Raw genomic sequence first — 22,714 nt, 5'->3', positions numbered from 1 at the left:
GTCTCGGTTTTGTCCCTCACTGGTTGGCCATTCCCTCAATCTCGGCTCCATCTTTGTCCTTGCACTCCTTGTAGGCAGGGAAATTTGGGGATGGAAGGTTTTATGGTTAGATTGCTGTCCCCCTCCCTCCACTGAAAGACCTGCCTGGCTGCAGGAGGAGGACAGGGAACAAGGGGACACTTCTCCATTGCTGGTAGCCATGCAAACTTGTGCAACCACTTTGAAAAGCAATTTGTCAGTTTCTCAGAAAATTGGGAATAGATCTGTCTCAAGACCCAGCTATACCACCCCTGGGCATATACGCAAAAGATGTGTCACCATATCATAAGAACATTTGCTCAACTGTGCTCATAGCAGTTCTATTCACAATCGCCAGGAACTGGAAACAATCTAGATGTCCCTCAAGAATGGATGAAGAACATACGGTACATTTACACAGCGGAATACTACCCAGCTATTTAAAAAACAAGGGGGGTTGGGGATTTAGCTCAGTGGTAGAGCGCTTGCCTAGGAAGCGCAAGGCCCTGGGTTCGGTCCCCAGCTCCGAAAAAAAGAAAAAAGAAAAAAAAAACAACAAAAAAAAACAAGGACATCATGAAATTTGCAGGCTAATGGATGGAACTAGGAAAATCATTCTGAGTGAGGTAACCCAGACCAGAAAGACATGCACGGTATGTGCTCACTTATAGGTGGATACTAGCCATAAAGTGCAGGATAACCACGCTACAACCCACAGACTAAAGACGCTAAGTAACAAGGAGGGTCTAAGGGAGAAAGCTTGAATCTCACTCAGAGGGGAAATAAATAAATACTTGAAGTAGAAGAAGGGAGGAAGCTGGGTGGGATAGGCGGGAGGGCTGAGGAAGAAAACAGAAACTGGTGGGGGGAAGCTCTAAGGTAGGGGAGACTCCAGGGAGTCATTGGAGGTGACCCTGGCTGAGACTCCTAGCAGCAGGGGATCTGGAGCCTGAAGAGAGGAATATTTTTCTTTACCTTCAGGGACCAGGCCTTCTGGAGACTCATGTCAACATCAGCGTATCTTTGGTGTGACGTTCCACCTATGACGACATCCAATAACCACACGTTGAATTATTGATGTTTTCCTTTCCGTGGCAGAGATAATGATTTTTCAAGTCAGGGAACCTAGGAGTCCCTTCCTTCCCCACCCACCTCTGTCTGCGTATCCTCTGCCACACTCCTAGATATTCACACACAGGGAGCGCCCCCCCCTTCCTTGCAGCCTCTTTGTCTGCTCCACCCACAAGTTGCCTTCATCTTCCACCTGCCCAGCTGCAGTAGCCTCCTTGATGATTTCAGTGAGGGGAACATAGTGAGGGACGTAAATGCTTACACCAGATGCCATGGGTCCTTGGTTAAAGTTTCCCTTTGGCTTTCTATCCCATGGAGGAGAAACCTATGTTAAGCCTACTTGTGCCATGGAGGGTCCTTTGAGCAGGCGCCCTGACTGCAGCACTCTTCAGCCTGTCTCATGCCCCTGCCTCAGCTCCCTCTGCTTCAGCTGTGTCTGCTTGGCCCACAAGCCACACTCCCAGGGCAGGCCTCTGCAATGCTGTCCTCTGTCCTCCTCCACTCTTGCAGGGGCTCTGCCAGCTCTCAGCTCAACTGCCCAGGTTTTCTCCACCACCCTGCTCTGTTCTCTTGGTGGTCACCCTCGACCTTTGGTAAATGAATTATTTGTTAGTCGTTTTCCTTTGCCTTCTCGCCCAGATCCGGGATGTGTGCTATGCTGACACTGGGCACCTAAGGCTACCAGCATCTGCTTCACACATGGTCTGAGTTGAGGTTTGTCAGAAGTAGAAGCCACACACGGAGTTTTGAAGACAATGCCATGGAAAGATCATAAGACTCATCATCACCCATCTCTAAACATTGGCCAAAAGCTAAAATGATCAGGATCTGAATATACTGAATTAAATCAAAATATGATCAACGATTAATTTGCATCTACTATTTTCATGTAAATACTAAAAAGATTCAATTTAAACATGCACACATTTTGTACTTCGTGGGAGGGAATTCGGCCAAGGCTTCTTTTTCCATTTGTGATCTCCATCCTTTTTTGGGTTTGTTTTGTTTTCGAGACAAGGTTTCTTGTAGCCCAGGCTAGCCTCAAACTTGCTCTTCTGATCCTCCCACCTCTGCCTCCCAAGTGCTAGATGACAAGAAGTTACAGGAATGCTGGGGTTCAAAACCCAGGGTTCATGAATGTTAGGTAAACGCTACCAGCTGAACTGTATCCAGCCCCTTTTCATGTAACTTCAAAATAACCCCTCGGTATGTATGTGTATAAAAGAGATGTGCAAACCAAACATTTACTGATAATGAATGAGAAGAGAATTTATTTTAAGATAACTTTTCATCTACATACAATATCACATATGTAAAGGCTCTAGCAAGTTTGCATCCCAATGAGATGATGAGGTACTTACTTACCTTCTGCATAAAGAACTAAATCTCGGCTGAATATTTGATACTGCGGGGCATTCTTCAGGGCTGATATTTTAGTTTTGTAACCGTCAATGCTGGGAATGCCACTTTGCATAAATATACAGCACAAATGTCAGAAGGTGTTGAAAATTCCGCCCTAATCCTGACCCTACATTCACTTAATAATGTTTTAGGAAATTGAACTCAGCAACACAACAGCATCTAAAACAGCAACACAATACCAAACATTTCAATATGACGAAATGGGAAGATATTGACACAGGCTGAGGATCGGGGGCAGGAAAACATTGAGTCCCCCACCCCCATAGCTAGAAGAAAGTTGTACAGTGAAACACTGTAGTTCACAACACCAGAGTCTCAAGTCTGGGCTAAGGTGTCTCAGGTAGAGTCTGTGGGTGGTGAGTGCCTGACAGAATGCTCACACAGAGTGTGTGCTGGAGATTTAAAGCCAAGAAACACCCCCAGAATCACTGTGTTTGGTTTTGAAATCAGGCATCGCGGGGTTGAGGATTTAGCTCAGTGGTAGAGCGCTTGCCTAGGAAGCGCAAGGCCCTGGCTTCGGTCCCCAGCTCCGGAAAAAAAAAAAAAGAAATCAGGCATCGCATGCTTTTACACAAATTTTTCACAGCCATCACAGTTTGGTCGGTGCCCACAGCTGAGGAAGCTGAGTTTTAGCCTGCGGGTTAACTAAGGAAGGTAAGAGTCACCCTATCTTACCCCATGACTCTGTCCCTAGGACTCACTGCTCACTAAATATTTGCTGAATCATTTGGGTTTTATGAAAACTGAGAGTGTTGAACCAAATACCCCATATATACTGTGAACTCAAGGAAGGGAGTCGCACGAAGAATGGCTTTCTTTTTCCCCAGTTACAGCTGAAACGGACTCTCTGTCTGCCTGAGTGGACACTCCCCAACAATCACTTGGATAGAAGGATAAGGATGATGTCCACGGGAACAAAGCAGGCTCAGCTGTTTCTATTCAGTTCCCACAGGAGGTGCCTAGACTCGTTTATTTTAGCATGCTTATGAAGACAGTATCAGCTGAAGCCACATGGAGACCTCAGATCATTCAACAAGTGTGAGCACATGGGCTTGAATTATGGACGTCCTGTTGCAGTTTTCTGAGGCAGGATCCAGGTGCCTGAAACCCTTCTACAACACTCTTTCCCCATATTTACCCCTGCTTCTTCAGGCCTCTAATGGCAGTTATACCTGGTTCAAGTGGAATTGTTCACGTGGCCCCATCCTCCCTGGGGACCAGAATACATGGAAGGGTGGATGGGAGGGAGGACGAACGAGAGAAGACTGGATGATGGGTGAATGATGGATAGATGAATGGATGGGAGGGAGAGAGGTGAGAGATGGGTGAATGAGTGAACTGACACATAAATGGATGGAAGGAAATATGGATGATAGGTGGATGAAAGGTGAACGGATGGGTAAGTGGATAGAATGGATGAGTAGACAAGAACAGTGAGATGAGCTAGAAAGGGGAGGAGAGGGATGACTGCTAAGGTGGTTGCATGGGCTGGGGAGGACATTTTTCTGTTTTCTTGTTGCAAACAGAAACCTTTGATAATGAGTCCAGCCTCTACCTTTAAAGGGACCCAGGCTGGAGAAGCTAGCTGCTTTGCCCCCAGCCTTAGGCAGGTGCAGGCACAGCCTTAAGCTGGGGGCGACTCGCCCGCCCTAAACGCGGCGCCTGATGGTGCCAGGGTGGGGGGAGCGCCCCGCCCCCACCTCCGGAGGTGGCGTCCCACGCGGCCGCAACAAGCTGCCGTTGTCCCGCGGGCCGTGGGCCCCGCACACTAGGGCTTTGTCCGGCCCCCCGCCACGGCCCACGGGGGAGGGGGGCCCACATGACCGAGAGGGTAGGAGGAGCCGGCGGCGGCGGCGGCGGTGGCGGCGGCAGCAGCTCCATCACTTCCCTCCGGGGCCGGGGGTCAGCGGGCGGCGGTGGCGACTGGACAGGGCTAAGCAAGGTCGCGGACGCTCGGCCCCTGGTTCTCCATCAGACTGCAGGCTCCGGGCCTGGGCCAGTAAGGCAGCTGTGAACCTAGCGCTTTCCAGGCGCTGAGCTGGGCGTGCGCCCCGCCACCCTGCCTCAGGATCATGGGAAATGGCATGACCAAGGTAGGGGGGATCCCCGCTGTGCCCGACGACCCCTGGACAGGTCGCTGACCTTCTGCTCCCACTCCAAGATGTCCAAGATGTATGCCACATCTCTGTCACTCTGCCCTCCAGACTGCATTTGCCTGCCTTTCTGTCTCTGCCTGCGCCTGTCTGTCCTCTGCGGACTCTTGACTTTTGCTGTGCCTTTCGCTTGCCTCTCCAGGAGCATGTGTCTGTCTGTTTGTCTGTCTGTTTGTCTGTCTCGTGCGTGTGTGTGTGTGTGTGTGTGAGAGAGAGAGAGAGAGAGAGAGACTGACAGACAGATGGACAGACTGACAGACAGACTGACTTATGGACTCTGGAACCTCTCTCTATTTCTCCAGCTCTGTTTCTGCATGGCCTTCCACTTGTGCCTGTCTCAGTCCACTCTGTCCCTGCCCCCCTTCCTGATCTCTACCTGGGACTTCCTACTCACACCAACTCTTCTTTCTACCTCTCCCCAGGCTGACCTCCCTGGCCCCTCCTGTGGTTAATTTGATCCCCTGTTCTTGCATCCTTGTCAGAAGCCCAGACCCCTCATGCAGCACTCAGAACCTATCAGGGAGATGGCTTCCTGAGGTCTCACCACCAATAGAGAAGAGCTTCGGGGTGGGGGGGGGAGTTGGAGGGAGGCAGCTACCGTGGGTGGGAAGGGGTGCAGGCTGACCCCTGACCCCTGCTGTCCTTCCTCCAGGTACTTCCTGGACTCTACCTTGGAAACTTCATTGGTGAGCACTGCCCCAAGACCATGGCACTCTGCCTGTCCCAGGCCTGTGTCCACTGTTCACGCTCAGGCCCACACAACTTAGATGCTTTCAAGAATGGACTGTGGGGGGAGGGAGGATGCCAGGCTGGAAGGAGAAAGGATTCATGTAGGATTGGGAGTGCAACGGCTGGCCTGCCCTAGGCTGGAAAGAGCACTCCCAATTCAGCCTCCCTCCCAAGGTTCGCCAACAGGTTAAAGGCCACACAACAGAAGGTTCTGAGCTCTGCCAACCTCCTCAGCACAAAGCCTGCCAGCCCAGAGGGTTTCCTCCATTAGGTGTTTGTTGAGGTCTGCCTAGGGTTATGGCTTCCCTCGGTGGGAAGCTGTGAACTCTTCTCTGAAGAGGAGCTGGCCCACCAGCTCCTATAAGCAGAGTCCTGAGTGGAAGCACCAATGGCCTCCAGCCAGGGGTGGCAAGCCTGCAGCTTTCTCATCTCTCCCACAGACTTCCATGGGGGAGGGGGAGGGCCCTCCCATCCCTGCCATCACCAGCTTCATGCTCACTAGGGAGCCAGAGCTGAACACAGACCTTTGACTTTGTGGTGGAAAATGTGCTGAAACAGGCTGGCTCAAGGCCTAGGGGCCCAAGGTGGAAAGGTCACAGGGAAGACTCAGGTGACCCACCCTATGGCCCTGACTCCTTCCTCCCTGGAGTCTCCATAGCAGCTCCTGCCACATTGATTTCTGAGTGGATCTGGTTACGTTGTGTGTTAGTCCCATTAGGACAGTGCCATGAAGTTGACCCCAGACTCAGTGCCCAGCCAAAGCTTGCACATAGCAGGCACATGCTGGCACATCTCACTCCCCAGAGATGGCCACTGGCATCCCGAAAAGGTGTTTTCCAGGGTTAGGGGTCACGTAGTGTAGATACAGATGCAATTTTTAAAACAAACGGAACCCCACTCTGCATGCCGCTCAGGAAGTGATGTGTCCCACTTAAAACACACACCAGGGACATCCTCATCTATCAGCTCGCAGGGATCGATTTAATTGTCACACAGGAGTCCAGAGTACGGAGGTACTTATGTCCATCCGGTCCCTTTCTGGTGGGCATTAGGTTACTCTAAACGGTTAACTGCTTCTGCATCAAACGGCCCTGCAGAGAACACCAGCCTCCATGTGCAGCCCTGCGTGTGCACTCACTCTGTCCTCAGATTCCTAGAAGTACAAGTGCTGGGTTGGAGGATGAAGTAGGGATAGGTGTCTGGGATGGGAAGAACAGCACAAGGCTGGCTGGGCCACGCCAGCCTATGTCCGGTGGATGCCCCAGAGGTGGGGGAAGGAACACGCAAGCCTGCAGAGGGTGGTCCAAGCGGGCAGGGGAGGGGTGAGAATGCAAGCTGGGCACTGGCTTTTGCTGCACTTGGTCACTGGGAATAAATAAGTCTCACCTGCCAACTTGGCTCAAGCGGCCTGTTTCTTTCAGATGCCAAAGACCCGGATCAGCTGGGCCGGAATAAGATCACGCACATCGTCTCTATCCACGAATCACCTCAGCCTCTATTGCAGGTACTCCGAACCCTCCGCTCCAGGGCTGGTGGGGGGAGAGAGAGCTGTTGGTCCGGGCTGCCCCTCATCCCACTCCTACTTCCTAGTACTGGAGATAGAACCTAGGGTGTTGAACATTGAACACGCTAGGCCAATGCTCTGTCCCTGAGCCACCGTCCTTGGACTACCATCTGGACCCCAGCTGACTCATCCATCCTCATTAGGCTGTCTTATCACCCCTGTTTGGGGACTGAGGCCAAGGAGGTAAATGAACTCACCTAAGGTCATACAGTGAGGAAGCTGGCCAACTAGGATTTAAACATAGGCATTCTGACCCTAGGGGGCTTGAATCAATCCTTAATACTAAGACCTTAACACGGGTCTCATATTAATCCTTTATTTTTTGCACCTACCTGGGCATCCTTCCAATTGCCAAGTGTCTGGATGGTTCCAAACAGAAGATCCTGGGTTCTGTGCCTTGCTGTACAACCTTGGGCTGTGACTTCAGCTCATTGGTACTTTTGATCCCAACTGCCCCAGAGGGCTGTTGGGAGAGTTGCAAAGGTTCTGCCGGATGTAGAAGATTCTTCTGTACACTGTAAGGCATGGTGTCAGTAAATGGTTGGTTCTGCTCTCTGGAATCCTAAGGAAGAGAGGATGGTTTTAGGACCGAGAGGAAAGACCACTGGCGCTAGTGAAGAGACCATTTATTCTCCTTGTGACCTTGTGCACAAGACGAGCCAAGCCCCAGTCACCTATCTATCAAGTGGAAATCTTACAATAGTACTGACCTCACTGAGTTTCTCTGAGTCACTTATAGACGCTCAACAAAGTCTGATAAAAGATAAGGGTTTTTTTTTTTTCCAAATACTCTTACCCCAGGCTAGGAAGCTGTCTCAGTAGCTAAGAGCACAGATCCCCAGCACGCGTGTGAAAGCCAGAGATACCCATGTGTGCCTGTGGCCCGGGCACTGGAGGTAGACGGGGATGGGGAGAATAGCACAAGGCTGGGGCCCGAGAGTCTTTTGGACCAGCTGACTGCCACATGGCTGAAAAACATCTCCAGGATCTGTGAGAAAGCCTGTCTCAGGGGAATGAGGCAGGGGATGAGGGAGCAAGACCCCTGGCCTCAGCATGTGTGTACATAAATGTATGTAGGTATCCCTCCTGTACATACATCTGTGCATGTATAGGCATATATACACATACATATACACATTATTTTTCATATGTTTCTGTGTGTATGTCTATTCCAATAAAAGAGACCATTATATTAGATTCTGTGGTATAGGTTGAAAAGGCTCAGGAGATCTAAGATTAAAGAAGCAAAACAAAAAACAGGCTCCATGGGGCTGGAGGGATGGCTCAGTGGTTAGGAGCACTTGTTCTTATAAAAGGTCCAGGTTTGGTTCCCAGGGCCCGCTTGGCAGCTCACTGTAACTCCAGTTCTAGAGACGTCCTCCAAGGGCACTGGGCACACAAATGGTACACATGTGCGCACCTGCAGGCAGAATACTCTTTTAAATAAATTTTAAAAAGTGATGACGGACACCTCACGGACTTGCTGTGATGACCTTGGGCCTCAGGTTTTGCTTTGTTTTGTTTTTTAACCTATCCAATTTGATAGTCTCTAGAGCAGCTGACAATAATCTATGACTTTCATTGTCAATGAAGAAATTTCCAGGCCAGTGGAGTCTGATTTTTGCATTCTAGGGCAGCCTCGCTCTGGAGCACTGGAGTATGTAGTCTGAACAGATTGCATGGGCATGCTTTCCAAGTTATTAATGTGTTTATTAAAGCAATGAGTGCTTAGAGAAAGAGCCCTCCCCCAACACCTCCCCAGCAGCCACCCCTCCCATCGGGGAATGCAGCGGGCAGGGTTTGGACACTACCAGGCAAGCCCTCATTGAACACACTGCAAAATGAAACTGCAGATCTTGCAAACAACAAGGGATTCCGTGACCTTGGAAGTGTTAGACAGAGATAGGACAAAACCTCCATGGACGCAAGAGGACAGGTCCTTTGTCCTTTAAGAGCCACAGTCAGCAGCAAACCAGGCACCCGAAAGGGGTTGTAACAAAGCATTGAGGGGAATACTTGAGAAAGGGCAGTGAGGGGTTTGGGGTATGGGCCAAACTGTCTGCAGTACCCTTGTGAGGAGCCGAAGCAAAGCTAGGCTGCCTGACCAGGTCGTGAAGTTGTTACTGCTGATGCTGTTGTTGCTGGTGGTGGTGGTGGCCGTGGTGGCCGTGGTGGCGGTAGTGGTGTGTGTGTGTGTGTCTGTCTGTCTGTCTGTCTGTCTGTCTGTCTGTCTTTTGAGACAGAGACTTGCTGTGGTAGCCCAGGTTGGCTTCTAACTCATAATCCCCCCGCCTCAACCTCCTGAGTGCCAGGACTACAAATGGGTGTTTGCTCTGCCTGATCGTTCTTTTCATAATTTGTTCTCTTCAAGAGAAATGAGCTCTGCCCTTTTCACTGTATAACTTTGCAGTCCCTGCTCAGAGGAGAGTTCCTTAAGGAAACACCTTCCCAGTTTGCAAGCCCTCCTGCCCATGTCACCCGTGGGGGAGGACACCGTCTTACACACAGAGCTCGCAGGCTCACAGCCTGGGGACTGGAAAACACTGGTGGTCTAGGGAGGGGCCGAACTGGGCTGGGGTCACACTGGCCTGGGCAGCTCAGGCTGGGGGAGGGGTGCAGGCAAGGCCCCACCATCTGAGTGTGCATTTCCTCCTTGCAGGATATCACCTATCTTCGAATCTCAGTGTCTGACACTCCTGAGGTACCCATGTAAGTTCCCCCTGGATGGGTCAACAGCTGAAAGAGCTGCCCCTGAGGTGGGAGTGAGGGCATAGAGTACTGAGGCCAGAAAGCTGTCACAGGGGCATCCTGAGTCTGTTTCAACCATGTCCTTGTAGCATGTCCCTCCCTTATCAGCTCTCTCTAGAGCTTCAGCCTCCTCCCCTAGGACATGGAGAAAGTGTCCTGTCTGTCGGGACTGGGTGTACAGGAGATTTGAGGGTCAGGCTTGCATCCTGGCTTGCAGTTAAGACACCTGGTTTGCAGCCAGGTTTTGCCATTTACTGCTCTGTGACCTTGGCGAAATCATTTATCCTCTCTGGGCTTCAGCTACACCAAGGCAGGATGTGATGAGTCAAGGATGTTTGCAAAGATGAGGTGACCCGAGTTGAGGATGTGGGACAGTACCTGATGACTGCAGGGACTCTGAAAAACAGGGGTCTTGTTTGGTTCACTAGCACTGGTACCTGGAGTTTGGCATGGACCCTTTGGGGTTCTTCTCCCAACCTACTGCTAACTACTGCCCCAGCTCCTCTGGTTGTAGATACCAGAAGAATGGCACCCTCACTTTCCTCACACCCAAGTCCTTGTTCCTTGTACCCACCGGAGAGGTGGGGCCGGCCTCTCTTCCTGCCTGCTATGCTGCCTGCCTCCTTTCCAAGCAGTGGCCCCATTCACTGTACACACTGGCTGCACTGAGGACCCAGGGTTGTAGATCCCTTGCTGTCTGTAAGTGGGGAGGAGGCAACTCCCGGGAGGCCTACCCCCCAGCACTGCCTTCCCTGTCCCTCTCTTCTCTAGCAAAAAGCACTTCAAAGAATGTGTCCACTTTATCCACTCTTGTCGTCTCAACGGGGGGAACTGCCTTGTGCACTGGTGAGTCCTCACATGCTTGTCTCTCCTGTGGGGCAGGTCCCCTCCAGCCTGCTGACAGTCCATCACTCATCCAGACAGACCACTCTGAGGCCCATTGCTCCTAGCAGCCAGATGGCCATAGCCCAGCAACTGTGTTTCCCTGAGGCTCGGTTTCCTTATCTGTAAAGTGGGGGAGTAAATGTCATGTTGACAGGGCCGTTAAAGGAGCCGGATGAGGTCACATAGGAAGACCAATCATCCTAGCTTCTGCGTCCCTCCCCTGCTGGGCTTTGAGGCACCAGTGCAGGGCTAGGACTCCGAGTCTTCTCCAGTGTCCCTGACCCAAGGATGCCCTCCATCCCATGGCACCTCACCAAGGGTTCTAGCTGGGGCCAAGGGAATAGCTGTCCCCACATTCAGCCATCCTAACCTCCCCTTCCTCAAACCCACAGCCTATCTTTCACCTCGGGATCTTTGTACGTACTGCCTAAGAATATTTTGTCTTGTTTTTTCTTGTGGTATGGGTAATTGAATTCAGACTCTTAACACATCACACAAGGGCTCCACAACTCACCTACGGTCCCTGCCCCACATTCTGGGCTAACCTTACCTTCCAAAACTCAGCTTGATGTCACTTCCTAGGGATCCTCTCCCCTACACCTGTCCCACTCCCACTAAAGAAACCTCTCCACTTATGTGGCCCCAGACTCATCTTGGCTTCCAGCGGTCATCAGTATCTTAAATGGCTACTTTGGCTAGGGGCTGTGTCTCCAGGGCAGCAGAGGCCATGGGTTTATTCCTTACTGTACCCCAGGACCTGAACAAAAAGATGGTCAGGGGATGTTTGTTGAATGAATGAATGAATGAATGAATGAATGACTATTCCAGCCAGCCCCTTGGTGTGGTATTGGTTAGAGGAAAGGGAAGTGTCACAAGCCAAATCTTGGAGCTTGTGAAGCCAGGCTCCCTGTGGTTGGAGCTCAAGGGACAACATGAAGAAGCCCCAGTAAGGCCAGGGGCTTGGCAGGGAGGGAATATGGAAGGGACTGGGGCGTTCCTGAAGTCCGGGGTTGTCCTGGCTGTAGCTTTGCAGGTATATCACGAAGTACCACCGTAGTGATCGCCTATGTGATGACAGTGACCGGACTTGGCTGGCAGGAAGTACTTGAAGCCATCAAGGCCTCCCGGCCCATCGCCAACCCAAACCCGGGCTTTAGGCAGCAACTTGAGGAGTTTGGCTGGGCAAACTCCCAGAAGGTAGGGGGCTGTGCAGGGCTGGAGTTGTGCAAGGCCAGGGAAGCCTGGATTCTCCCTTGATTTTGAGCACCCATTGGGTGGGATGTAGCCTGTGCCTCTCCCCTTTCTACACTCTCACTTTGCTCACAGACTCACAATCCTCCTGCCTCCAAGCACTGGGATTGTACCATAGGTCACACCTGACCTGGGTTTTCAGGTTTTGTTTTGTCTTTTTAACTGAGAACTTGGATGCCTTTAGACCAGACTGTAGTTAACACAAGTGTCCCTAACACAAGACAATCCAGGGTTTATCCATTGTGGGCGGGGGAAGGAGTCTGTGTCCTGTTCCACCCAGGGTCTTTTTGAGAGCAAAGGAGTCCCTTCGCTTAGTATTTCTTGGGAGCCGGGTGGTTTAATGCTGTTTGCAGCGGGCCAGTCTGGAAAATGGGAGTGTCTTGGTCAGTGGGGGTTCCGGAAGAGGTTAGGACCTGAGTTGAAGCGGGGGTGTACCCCCCCACCCCCGTGAGGGTTGGGAAGTCTTAGACCGGAGACAGAGAGCGCTTAGATGAGCCACGTATTGGGGGAGAGGTGGAGGTAACAGACGGGTGACAGCTAGACGCTCGCCCCCCTCCTCCCTCCCCGCCCCAGCTTCGCCGGCAGCTGGAGGAGCGCTTCGGGGAGATCCCGTTCCGCGACGAGGAGGACTTGCGCGCGCTGCTGCCTCTCTGCAGGCGCTGTCGCCAGGGTCCGGGGACTTCGGCCCCGTCGGCCACCACAGCGTCCTCGGCCGCTTCCGAGGGGACCCTGCAGCGCCTGGTGCCGCGATCGCCGCGGGAATCACACCGGCCGCTGCCGCTGCTGGCGCGCGTCAAGCAGACTTTCTTCTGCCTCCCCCGGTGCCTGTCGCGCAAGGGCGGCAAGTGAGCGCCGTATCCGCCGCTCCGCCCGTCCTGACGCTTCAGCCTTCGCGGGCGGCGGGGCTTCCCGCAGCTGGGACGCACCCAGAGCTCGTGGGAGCCTCGCCCCCGCCCCGTACCCACCACGCTTGTCTGCGTCCGTCCTCAGTGTCCGCTCTGTGAGTCTGTGTTCGGCCGGCCTGCTGCAAGCCACTTGGTGCCTTAGACTCGGGAGAAGGATCCTGGGCCTCCACCCTGACAGGCGAAAGCGGGGAGCAGGAGGGAGGATCGGGTGGGACGGACCGGCCTGGAGGAGATTAAAGAAGAATCTTTAAAGACGCAGAAGTTGCCTGGCCCAGTGCCTCTGTCATTCCGCAGAGCTTGGGCTCCAGGGCCTGCAGGAGCAGAGCAGGAACAACTTCCAGAGGCCCGGGGAAGCACCATTCTCCACCAGTCTCCAGAGCTGAAATCCAAGACCACGCCCTTCTTTGACACCAGCCCACGCCCCCTCCATCTCTCAGGGGCCTGGACTTCTGACACCGCCCTTGTGCCCCTTTTCTCCCGACCCTTCACCTCTCCGAAGCCCCTTCCTTTTCTCTAATTCTCCTTCCCTCTCTGCACAAATAACTGGTCAGTGTGGTCCAATTGGTGGCGTGGCCTTCATGTCACCGTTCACTGTCTGAGATGGCTTTATCCTCAGGGAGAACACCCAGGCTCAGAGAGGTCGGGCAGCTGGCCCAAGCACACACAGCAAGGGCAGATCATTCCCAGTTGTGACAACAGGGAGGAGGTTCCTGGAGAGAAAGACCCAGCAGGATGCAGGGGGTGGCGGGACTCTTTTTTTTTTTTTTTTTAAGGTAACCAAGCCAATAAAACAGTAACCCTATGGGCAAACAGAGGAATGGGTGTCATCAGAGCTGACGACTTGAAAGAGCCCAAGTAGACTCTTGGGACTTCGTAGCAGATGGAGAGGCAGAGATCTCAGCACCGAGCTGAGCGAATGGTGAAATGAGGACACCAACCTCCAATTCCTCATGTACTCAAGTGTTCAAGCCAGCCGTGAGCCAGGTACTGTGCTGGGCCCTGGGGCTACCACAGTGAGCAAAGAGCTGCCTGTATGCTGCTGACATTCTAGTGGAAAACACCAGATAAAAAAGGGGGTAAGGGGGTGGAACCATCTTGCATCTGGCTGGGGGTGGGATGGGGGAGCAGTACAAAGGCCCTGAGTTAGGACAATGTGAAGCCTGCATCCTCCTCCTGATTGGTTGGTGGCACTGCCACCTGGCCACTGTTTCCTAACCCTTAGCCACTTAACGAGCCCCTTTGGTGTAATGATCCAGATGCTTCCCTAGCCGAGTATCACCAATACACCTTATCGTAACAGTGAGGGCTCCCTCCTAAGGACTCTGTCACTGTGCTAAACACTGCAGCTCAGCCGATCCTCTTCCCATCCTCCCTAACAGTGCCCCAGGTTATAAGCAGAAGACAGGACTCAGATGTGAGCTCAGACTCCAATATGACTGCAGGGTCCACTCTTCATTATGATCTAGAAATATGAAAGGCTCCTCTGACACAGGGGAGTCGACTGCTTAGAAGGATAGAACACCTCATATTGGCTTCTAAAACTCCAGCCCCAGTTAGAGTATAGATGGGAAAATGTCTACTGACTTTTATTCCTAGTCACCGTTCCCTAAACAATGTATCAGGCACCTGACATTTGCTTCACATTGGAAGTATTTTTAGAAAAGGGTTCAAAGTACATAGGTGTATTCTTGCCGGTTCTGTGTAAATAGTCCACCACTTGGTTTAAAGGATTTGCCATGCATTTCAACATTCAGTGGGGTCCTGGATCCAGCCCAACTTAAATGGACAACTAATTATTACTCTTGTTAATCACATGAAATACCTTGTGCCCATCCCCCACCCCCTAGTTCACAGGTCTGAGTGACCCTGACTGCATGAATATCCTGGGACAGCTGCTGGTGTATGGGACCGAGAGGAGGAGGAATAAGAATGCCCTCCCACAGATGCTTGTGAAGGGAAGACCTGACTCCCCACATCTCTCCATGCTGGCTTGAACAGCCACTGCACCAGGGGATTTTTTTTTCCTTTCAGAGCCTCAGTTCCACCCCATATACAGCAAGGTCTGGGGCAGCCTGAACTACTCAGCATATTTCATAATGCAAATATTTCTTCATAATAAAAAACACAGACCCTAAAGACTGGTATGGTGGTGTGTGTCTACAATCCAACACTCAGGAAGTTACAGCAGAAGGATTTTGATTCAAGACTAGCTTGGGCTAAATACCCTGTCTCAACCTTCCCCACTCCCAATACATTACTGTGAAAATGTTCTCATGTAATTTCAGTGGATCATGAACCCCACCAGGAACGTGTAAATTCTAGATGTAGTTCTCAGCGAGGGGCACAGACATACAGCTTCGAATCCTAGCTGTCCCCGGTGACGCCATAGAGCAGCAGTGTAAGTCATTAAAGGTCCTGAGACCCAACGGGGGGAGGATTCAGCCAGACTAGCACAATGATGAGCAGCCACTCAACAGGCAGTCACGAACCAGGAGGGACAAGTGAGGTCCATGGAGTGCCTGCACGGAATGAGAGTAGGGAGCTGGCTAGCATTCGGGTCCCTGGGCCTCTCGGGACTGGCATGCAGGTCACCTAGGTGCTTTTAAAGCTGCTAACTGCCTCCTGATTATGACAAGAATAAATAGGTTTGAGAAGCACTTTGCCTTTCTAACTTCCACAGTCCACGTCCTGAGAGAAGACTGACAGCTGGACCCTGTGTGGTCCGACTATGTGTGTGTGGGGGGGGGGGGGGCGCTGGAGAATGCTGGAGTCCAGGAATGAGAGGCCAGCATGTAACATAACAGAATAGTCTCAGAAAGAAAGAGAGAAAAAACTAAACAAAAATAGACCGTTTGCAGGTAGGCTAGGAGAAGCAGAGGACAGATGTCCCATGGAGCAAGGTTGCTGCTCTGCTGGAGACTTCTTCCACCCACAAAATCCTGACCAGAGCGTGCTGCACTCTGGGGGCTCATCCTTGTCCTCAGGCTCCAGGAGAGCAGGCCACCAGGAGCAGTAAAAGGAAAGGGCCTTGGGGTAGAGGAACTGGAAAAGTGAACCGTTACCCAAGCTTTCACTTTCATTATGTGTGTGCACCCTTCAGGCCCCTGGTGATTCAGACACAAGCAGGTCCAGCCCGCCATCCCTAGCTCGTTGCCTAGGAAGATCCCGTCCTTGAGAAATCTATGGCAGGAACTGGAGAGCCTCTGCATCTCTGGGACTGGCTGGTGGCACAGCTAGAAAGTGAAAGCTGGGGAGGATTATGATGGAAGGCTGGGGCAAAATTCTTCTGAGGATTCCCAGCAAACACGCGGCTCTGCAGGGTTATCTATACCACACGGCAGGTCGGATTGATTGCTGTAGGATGCAGCAGGGTCCTGGGAAAGCCTAAGCCTCAGTGACCTGCTGTAGCCTAGGCACAGGCCTTTCCCCACATTCTTAGAGTTAGCTAGCATTAGCCTGCAACTGCCTGTCACTTCCATCCTCTGGGGTCCTCACCTCTCACCCCACAGAGAAACTAGAAAGCAACCCTCTCTTGTAATTCTCACCCACAAAACGGCCAGCCGCAGCCTCTTGGGAACCTTCTTTTCAGGGCTCTCCTACTGAGGCTCTACCCCTTGCCCAGGCACCTCAAACTTTCTGAATTAGCCACGTTGAATGGGGCTTTTAGAATTCTCCCCTGAGCCATGAGCAGCCTACTGCACATCAGGCCCACAAACACCACCGAGAACGTCTTCAACTCCCCTCTCCCGAGTCGCTTAGTGTCCGCCTTCCTCCTGGCTTCTTCAGTCTCCGTTTCATCTGGCTTCTGTCCTTCTTGCTAATAATGTCACTAGCTGACAAGTTCAAAGGAGGCGTCCTAGCCTTCACCAGTGTGGTCCAGCACCTGGCGAATCCATCTTACAAGTGTTCGCAGGCTCTCCAGAAGGCCCGTCCTAGTGATGCGATGTCCATGACCTCCCTGTCTTCAGAGTCACCCATGGCTCCTCACTGCCACGTCTTGTGGTCCCCTTCTTACCCTGGCCACAGGGGCCACAGGAATTGCGCTCCCAGACTTTATTGCTGGCCCTCCCTCTCCTCTCTTTCAGTTTCTAAATGCTTCCTCTCTCTCATCTTACCATTAGAGCTTCCACAGGATCTTCCTCTGCCTGTATTGCTTCCTCCCTCCACCTTCCCCCGTCATTCTCAACCTAGCCATCTCTCCTGGAGACAGCTTTCTCTGGTGTGTCCATTGACTTAACTCACTCACTTTTATCATCATCATCATCACCATCATCATCATCACCACCATCATCACCATCATCATCATCACCATCATCATCACCATCACCATCATCACCATCACCATCACCATCATCATCACCACCATCACCATCATCATCATCACCACCATCATCACCATCACCACCATCATCACCATCATCATCATCACCATCATCATCACCATCACCATCATCACCATCACCATCACCATCATCATCACCACCATCACCATCATCATCATCATCATCATCATCATCATCATCCCAAACATTGAGCACTTCCCGCCCCCACCCCCACACACGGTCCCTATCTCCATTCCCCCTTCCCTTCTCCCTTGAGAGGGTGGGTCCTCCCTGGTATCCTGAAGGACCTGAGGGGATAGGAACCCCACAGAAAGACCAACAGAGTTGACTCACTAACTTCTAACTCACTGCTTTCCCCCCATGATCCTGAGTCTGTCATCTTGCCCTGTCACACTGATCTGACACCGAGCACGGTGCCTGACCTGCAGCTGGCATTCTGTAAGTGTCGGCTGGGAGGGTTGCAGGGCCTGTCCCTTAAACTTTGCACACTACTGTTCACAGCAGTGTTCTGGAAGCATCCGAGGTGTTTCCCCATCCACCTGGACACTCACAACCTTGATTTCAACCCCAACCCCACCCCCACCCACCACTGCCCCTGCACCCATGGATAAAGCTTGGCTTTCAAGGACACTCAGGCTCTGCCTCCACCCCTGCCTCCACCTCTTTTTCCTTAATGTCTCTTCTCCTCTCCCTACCACATGGAGTCCATATTTGCGCATTTCCCTGCTTCCTGTAATGTATTTGTAACTCCTAAACCCCGAAACTTGTGTTGCAAGAAAAAGGCATAGAAATCAGATGGGACCAGGACTGGAGGAGTTGGGAAGGAATTAATGAAGGGAACAGTGTCTAGTGCTACTCAGGAGAGGGACACATGGTAGTCAGGGTGATGACAGGGGCTTGATGTGCCGTTGGTGGTTTGAAGCTCAGGGGAGAGATTTAGGGGAGTTTTTAAATTCTTCTGCAAAGCAGCAAGTTTCAGACATGTGCATAATGGGGGAAAAATAAGTCGATTGGTTTTAATTCTGGTGGTGCAGGGAGATTGAACCTGGGTTCCTGTGTATGGTAGGCATGGATGTTATCACCGAGCTACATACATACACCCAAGCCCGGCTCTTGACAAAGAGGTTTAGAGTAAATAAGGAAACACTGCCAGCTGGTGGTCAGGAGCACTCCTTTAATCCCAGCACTCAAGAGGCAGAGGCAGGGGGACCTCTGAGTTGGAGGCAAGCCTAGCCTACAGAGTGAGTTCCAGGGCAGCCAAGGCTACACAGGGAAACCCTATTTCAGGAGGGGGGGAGAGAGAGAGAGAGAGAGAGAGAGAGAGAGAGAGAGAGAGAGAGAGAGAGAAAGCTAGCCTTCACTTTAGTACAAGCATGTATTGCAAATTCAGATTTTGAATAGACACCTCTCTCTCACACACACACGCACCATCAGACTCAAGCATCCAACTATGCACACACCCAGACACACATGCCCAGGTATGTTCACAGCCTCAGACTCATACGCCCAGCTGGTCTAGGTCCAGGCTGCTCACAGTTCCCTGAATGCACCTCGTCCTTCCACACCCAGCAGGAACATCACTGTGCCTCGCAGCCTTCCACACAGCCTTAAAGTACAGCTCGGTTTGTCTAACAGACGCTGGCTGAGCATCCTGTGTGCCAGGCACTGCCTGGTCACTGGAGTCACAGTTGCGCATAAAACAAGGGCCACTCCCGCCATTCACCAGCACCTTCTGCCCCGAGTCCACATTGCCTGTGATTGGAGTGTCCTCCCTACAGTGACTAAGTATTACAAGTAGGCTGTGGCTCTGTGCCAGTATCTGTGCTGGGTGCTTTATGCATATATGAGGCCGCTTAGGGAATTTCCCAGTGCTATGGTCTGTGCTGATAGGAGCTGGGAGCATCACCTCTGTCCATCCTGGTAATCTGGAGAGGTGTGGCCCCATGGTTCTGTCTAAGACAAAACTGCCACTGTCTTATATCCTGTTGTCTCCTTTTAAAGTCAAGACGTCTTTATTCTCATATAATATATGAGAATAAAGAACCAATATGCAAAGCGCTGAACAGGACTCTAGGGACTAGCAGTCACCCCTCTGCCGTTCATCTACGCTCAACACCCTGTTATTTACTGTCGCACAGGGGCTCCTTGAGAATAAGGATTGTTCCACTGTGGGCCCCATCTATTCCCAACTCTGGTTACAATACAGTAGGGGGCTCAGAGAATATGGATGTCAGAAAGGATGGGAGAGAGGGAGGGGAAGGATGGGAGGTGTCATAGCTCCAGCCCCATCAAGGCCGTTCCTCTTCAGGTCTCCCACTCACCTTCAGGCCTTGGCTGTGCACAAGGGCAAGCACCTGGAGGGTTCTGACAAGGAGGAACCCTCCATCTGGAAGACCCGCCTCCTCTGTGCCATCAACAAGAGTATGGCCTTTGGGACATTCGAGAGTGCATCACCCGGGTACCCACACCCCTGTCCTTGAACTCACAATGGTTGGTAAACAATATTTGAAAATAAGGAAGCTGGGTGGGCCGGAGAGGTGGCTCAGAGGTTAAGAGCACGGACCTGCTCTTCCAGAGGACCTGAGTTCAATTCCCAGCAACCACATGGCGGCTCACAACCATCGGTAATAGGATCTGGTGCCCTCTTCTGCCTTTCAGGCATACATGCAGGCAGAAAGCTGTATGATGTATACATAATAAATATTTTTAAAAAAAGAAAGAAAGAAACTGGGCTTGTCTGCGGATGGGCAGTAGGCTGTGGTCACTCTCTCTGGGGTTACCTCTTTTCTTGGGACACATCCTTGCTTGATTCAGTCACCGAGCTTCAGGCTCTCTGTGATGAGGAGAACATTTTCGAGGGGTCCCTGAGGGAAGTAAGTGGGCCAGCCTGCAGGACAGACCAGGTCAGCCTGGCCAGCCTAGGCACATCTCAGCCATGCCTGGGACCAGCCCCGCCCTCTCTAGCATCACCACATCCCCCACCTGGCTTTTGTGCCCTAAGTTCCAGCTCTCCCGCCATGGTCAGTTTCATCCTTCCTCCCCCTCCCTCATCCTGGCTCTGTCTGCCTCCATTACCCGCCCTGCCTTCAGTTCCATCATTGTCTGCCCCAAGCCTCTCCTCTCCACACCCAACCCCCCCCCCATTGCCCAGAGTCCATTCCTCTGTCCTTCCATATCCAGCTCTCTCATTGGTCCCCTCCTCCCCTGCTTGCCTCCCCTTTCCTGTCTACTTATCTGTCGTCCCTGTGAAGGTCTCTCCATCATCTGTGTCCCTGCCACGCCCTCATCTCCCATGCTCCCAGTGCCCCCTCAGCATCCAGTCTACCTGTGACCCCAATTCTGTCATTCTCCCTATCCTTCCCTCCAGGGCTTCTCTCCCCAGCATCTGAATCTGTGCCCGCCAACACCCTCATCAACTCTTGGGTCCATTAGCCCTAGCTGGCGTCAGACTGCCCTGTGCTCTCTCTGCTCAGAGGGAGATAACCTGGCAGCTCCTCTGGACCCAGGTCTCCTCTTCCACCTTCACAGCTGACCCTCTCCGATGCTCAGAGAACTTTGGATTAGCCACAAAAGAAAAGGACAAGAAGTGGTCTGCAGGCCAGAAGCTTCCTGTGTCCCGGGCCCTTTGCCTGACCACAGTACTGACTCCATTCACCCATTGCTGTCTTCTCTCTGGCCTAGATCTAAGACACAGCGCTATTCCATTCTGCAACCAGACACCTCACACTGTGGTAACCTGTACTCTTAACCTTGTCTGAGCCCATGCAGCTTTTTACTAGCAGGTCTCTGCTGTCCAGCAGCAGAGGGAGGACAGGCTCTCAGAGGCTGGTGCAGGAGCCCAGACCTTAACCTGAACTTTCAGGGCCATTGCTGATGAAAGGGAGGTGCGAGCTGTTGACCTCATGATTGTGTCTGCTACTGTGTTTGCACCTCTGCTGGTGGGGCTGCAGAGATGGCTCCGTCATAAAGAGCTCTTTTGGCTTTTCCAAAGGATGGGAGCTTGGTTTCCAACACCCATGTCTGCTGGCTGACTCAGACCCACCTATAACTTTAGTCCTAGGGCATCTAATGGGCTCTTCCGGTCTCCATGGGCACCTGCACAGATTTGACACATATATATGCACATAAATAAAAATAAATCTTATAAAAGGCTCTACTGGAAGAAGCTTCTGGAATCCCAGACCCCAAGTCATGCCTCTCGATGTCCTTGACACTAAACTAGAGGCGTTCCTTATTTGGTTTGGGGATAGGGTCTGGTACAGCCCATTTTGGCCTGGACTTGCGATGTAGCAGAGAATCTTGAACCTCTGATCCTCCTGTCTCTACCCCAACCCCCTGCACCGGAATTACAACTGCGTGCCGTCATGCCTGGGTTTTGTGTAGACTTATTTTGTTGTTGTTAACGATTTGTAAGATATTATAATTCCATCATTTCTCCTTCCCTTTCCTCCCTCCAGACCCTCCCAAGTACCCTGCCTCTTGCTCTCTTTCAGATTCATGGCCTCCTCTTTCTTTGTTGTTGTTATTGATGGTGGTGGTAGTGGTGATGATGGTGTGTGTGTGTTCCTAAGCACGTAAGTACAACCTGTTCAGTCTGTATGATGTGTACGTGTATATATACATTTACAGGACTTACCATTTGGTATCGCATAATTTAACTGGTGTGCTCTTCCCTGAGGAAAACTATTTATCCAGCTGTCAGCATTCCTCGGTTGTCTGTAGCTTTTGTGTAGAGTTGAGGCCTCATCTGGCTGTATTTGGTGCTGAGGATGGAACCCAGATCCTCGAACACACAAGAGGAGCACTGTACTGAATGAGTCCTCAAACTATGAGCGTCTACAATGGGATCTATTACTCCTACTGCCCAACTTCTATATCAGTGATGCTGATTGAGAGGTCAAAATGGCAAAAATTCACTCAGTGGGAATCGGAGGACCTCCAGGTCCATGCCAAGGAGGATGCTGGCGTTATGGATATTGGGACCTGGGGGAGGAGCTCCTCCCTCCTCTGTCTCTTCTTCCCTGCAGACTGATGGCTGCATGTGCAGCTCTTCTACAGGACTATGCTGGTGCTCGAAGCCACCTTGTGCTGGACAGAAAGCTGCAGCATGAACCTGGGGACACTCAGGAGCCTCCACTGGCGATGTGAGTGGTGCAGCGCCTGCTGCACGTGATATCTGGCGCCCAGCTTGCTGCTGTGGGTGGCGCCCAAGGGAGTGTTCACAAAGTGTCTGAGCTGGGTGCTGTGATGGCACCAAACAGGAGAGCAAGCAAACCCAGGGGACATGGACATACCGGCCTGGGCAGTGGAGAGTGTACAAAAAAAAAAAAAAAAAAAAAAAAGAAGACAAAAATACATGGGTATCAGGACTGGCGGGAGATTCCTTTTAGGCCCATGGGGGGATAGACAAGGGCATCTTTGGACATGGAAATGGGCACAGGGCACAGGCACACGGACATGAGCACAAAGTGGGCAGCAGGTGCAATGCAAAGCTCTTGGCCCTTTGCTCAGTCTCTGTGCCAGGAGAACTGCCAGCCCAACTAAGGATGGCCACCCTGAGCCTAAGCACCAGTCTGCGCTTTGGTGAGGAGTATCCAGGTCCTCTAGACCAGCCAGAGAGGAGGG

General features: G+C 51.9%; 2 protein-coding genes across 13 annotated transcripts in view; one reads left to right on the top strand and one right to left on the bottom strand.

Annotated features, from left to right (window-relative positions):
- The window catches only part of Ttll9 (tubulin tyrosine ligase like 9), a 59,416-nt gene extending 52,499 nt beyond the window's left edge, over positions 1-6,917 (bottom strand). For 7 of the 9 annotated variants that reach the window (XR_010064633.1, XR_010064634.1, XM_063283827.1 and 4 more), the window contains exons 1-2: positions 6,780-6,917; positions 994-1,058 (exon numbers count right to left, since the gene is read on the bottom strand). Coding sequence is in view for 5 of the 9 variants with exons in the window: in XM_063283827.1 (XP_063139897.1) it covers positions 994-1,023 (30 nt within the window). In the remaining 4 variants the exon portion in view is untranslated. The remainder of the gene's footprint in view (positions 1-993; positions 1,059-6,779) is intronic. The other 2 variants (XM_063283830.1, XM_063283831.1) reach the window with 1 other exon arrangement.
- Positions 3,196-14,882, top strand: Dusp15 (dual specificity phosphatase 15). Of its 4 annotated transcripts, none has more exons than XR_005501941.2 (8): positions 3,455-4,604; positions 5,317-5,350; positions 6,815-6,897; positions 9,617-9,666; positions 10,477-10,551; positions 11,616-11,787; positions 12,415-13,730; positions 14,594-14,882. XR_005501941.2 is itself a non-coding variant. In NM_001108598.2 (8 exons), the coding sequence occupies exons 1-8, from the start codon at positions 4,584-4,586 to the stop codon at positions 12,688-12,690; spliced, it is 735 nt and encodes a 244-aa protein (NP_001102068.2). In that variant the 5' UTR covers positions 4,378-4,583; the 3' UTR covers positions 12,691-14,882. The 4 variants fall into 4 exon arrangements, 3 of the variants coding, with proteins under 3 accessions (XP_038961415.1, NP_001102068.2, NP_001231713.1); NM_001108598.2 differs by adding an exon at positions 10,983-11,006 and having other exon boundaries at positions 4,378-4,604; positions 12,415-14,882; NM_001244784.1 differs by having other exon boundaries at positions 4,378-4,604; positions 12,415-14,882.
- Positions 14,883-22,714: the final 7,832 nt, after the last annotated feature.

The sequence above is a fragment of the Rattus norvegicus genome, chromosome 3 (genome assembly GCF_036323735.1).
Source record: "Rattus norvegicus strain BN/NHsdMcwi chromosome 3, GRCr8, whole genome shotgun sequence".
NCBI lineage: Eukaryota > Metazoa > Chordata > Mammalia > Rodentia > Muridae > Rattus > Rattus norvegicus.
The sequence above is the reverse complement of the archived record's forward strand: the minus strand, read 5'-3'. Positions and strand labels throughout refer to the sequence as shown.

What these genes read in the sequence shown, in the direction of transcription:
- Dusp15 (NM_001108598.2), top strand. Translation starts at nt 4,584, where the DNA reads ATGGGAAATGGCATGACCAAG. An exon ending in CACCTCAGCCTCTATTGCAG is followed by an intron (nt 6,898 to 9,616) that starts GTACTCCGAACC and finishes TCCTCCTTGCAG; the next exon opens with GATATCACCTATCTTCGAAT. An exon ending in GGGAACTGCCTTGTGCACTG is followed by an intron (nt 10,552 to 10,982) that starts GTGAGTCCTCAC and finishes TCAAACCCACAG; the next exon opens with CCTATCTTTCACCTCGGGAT.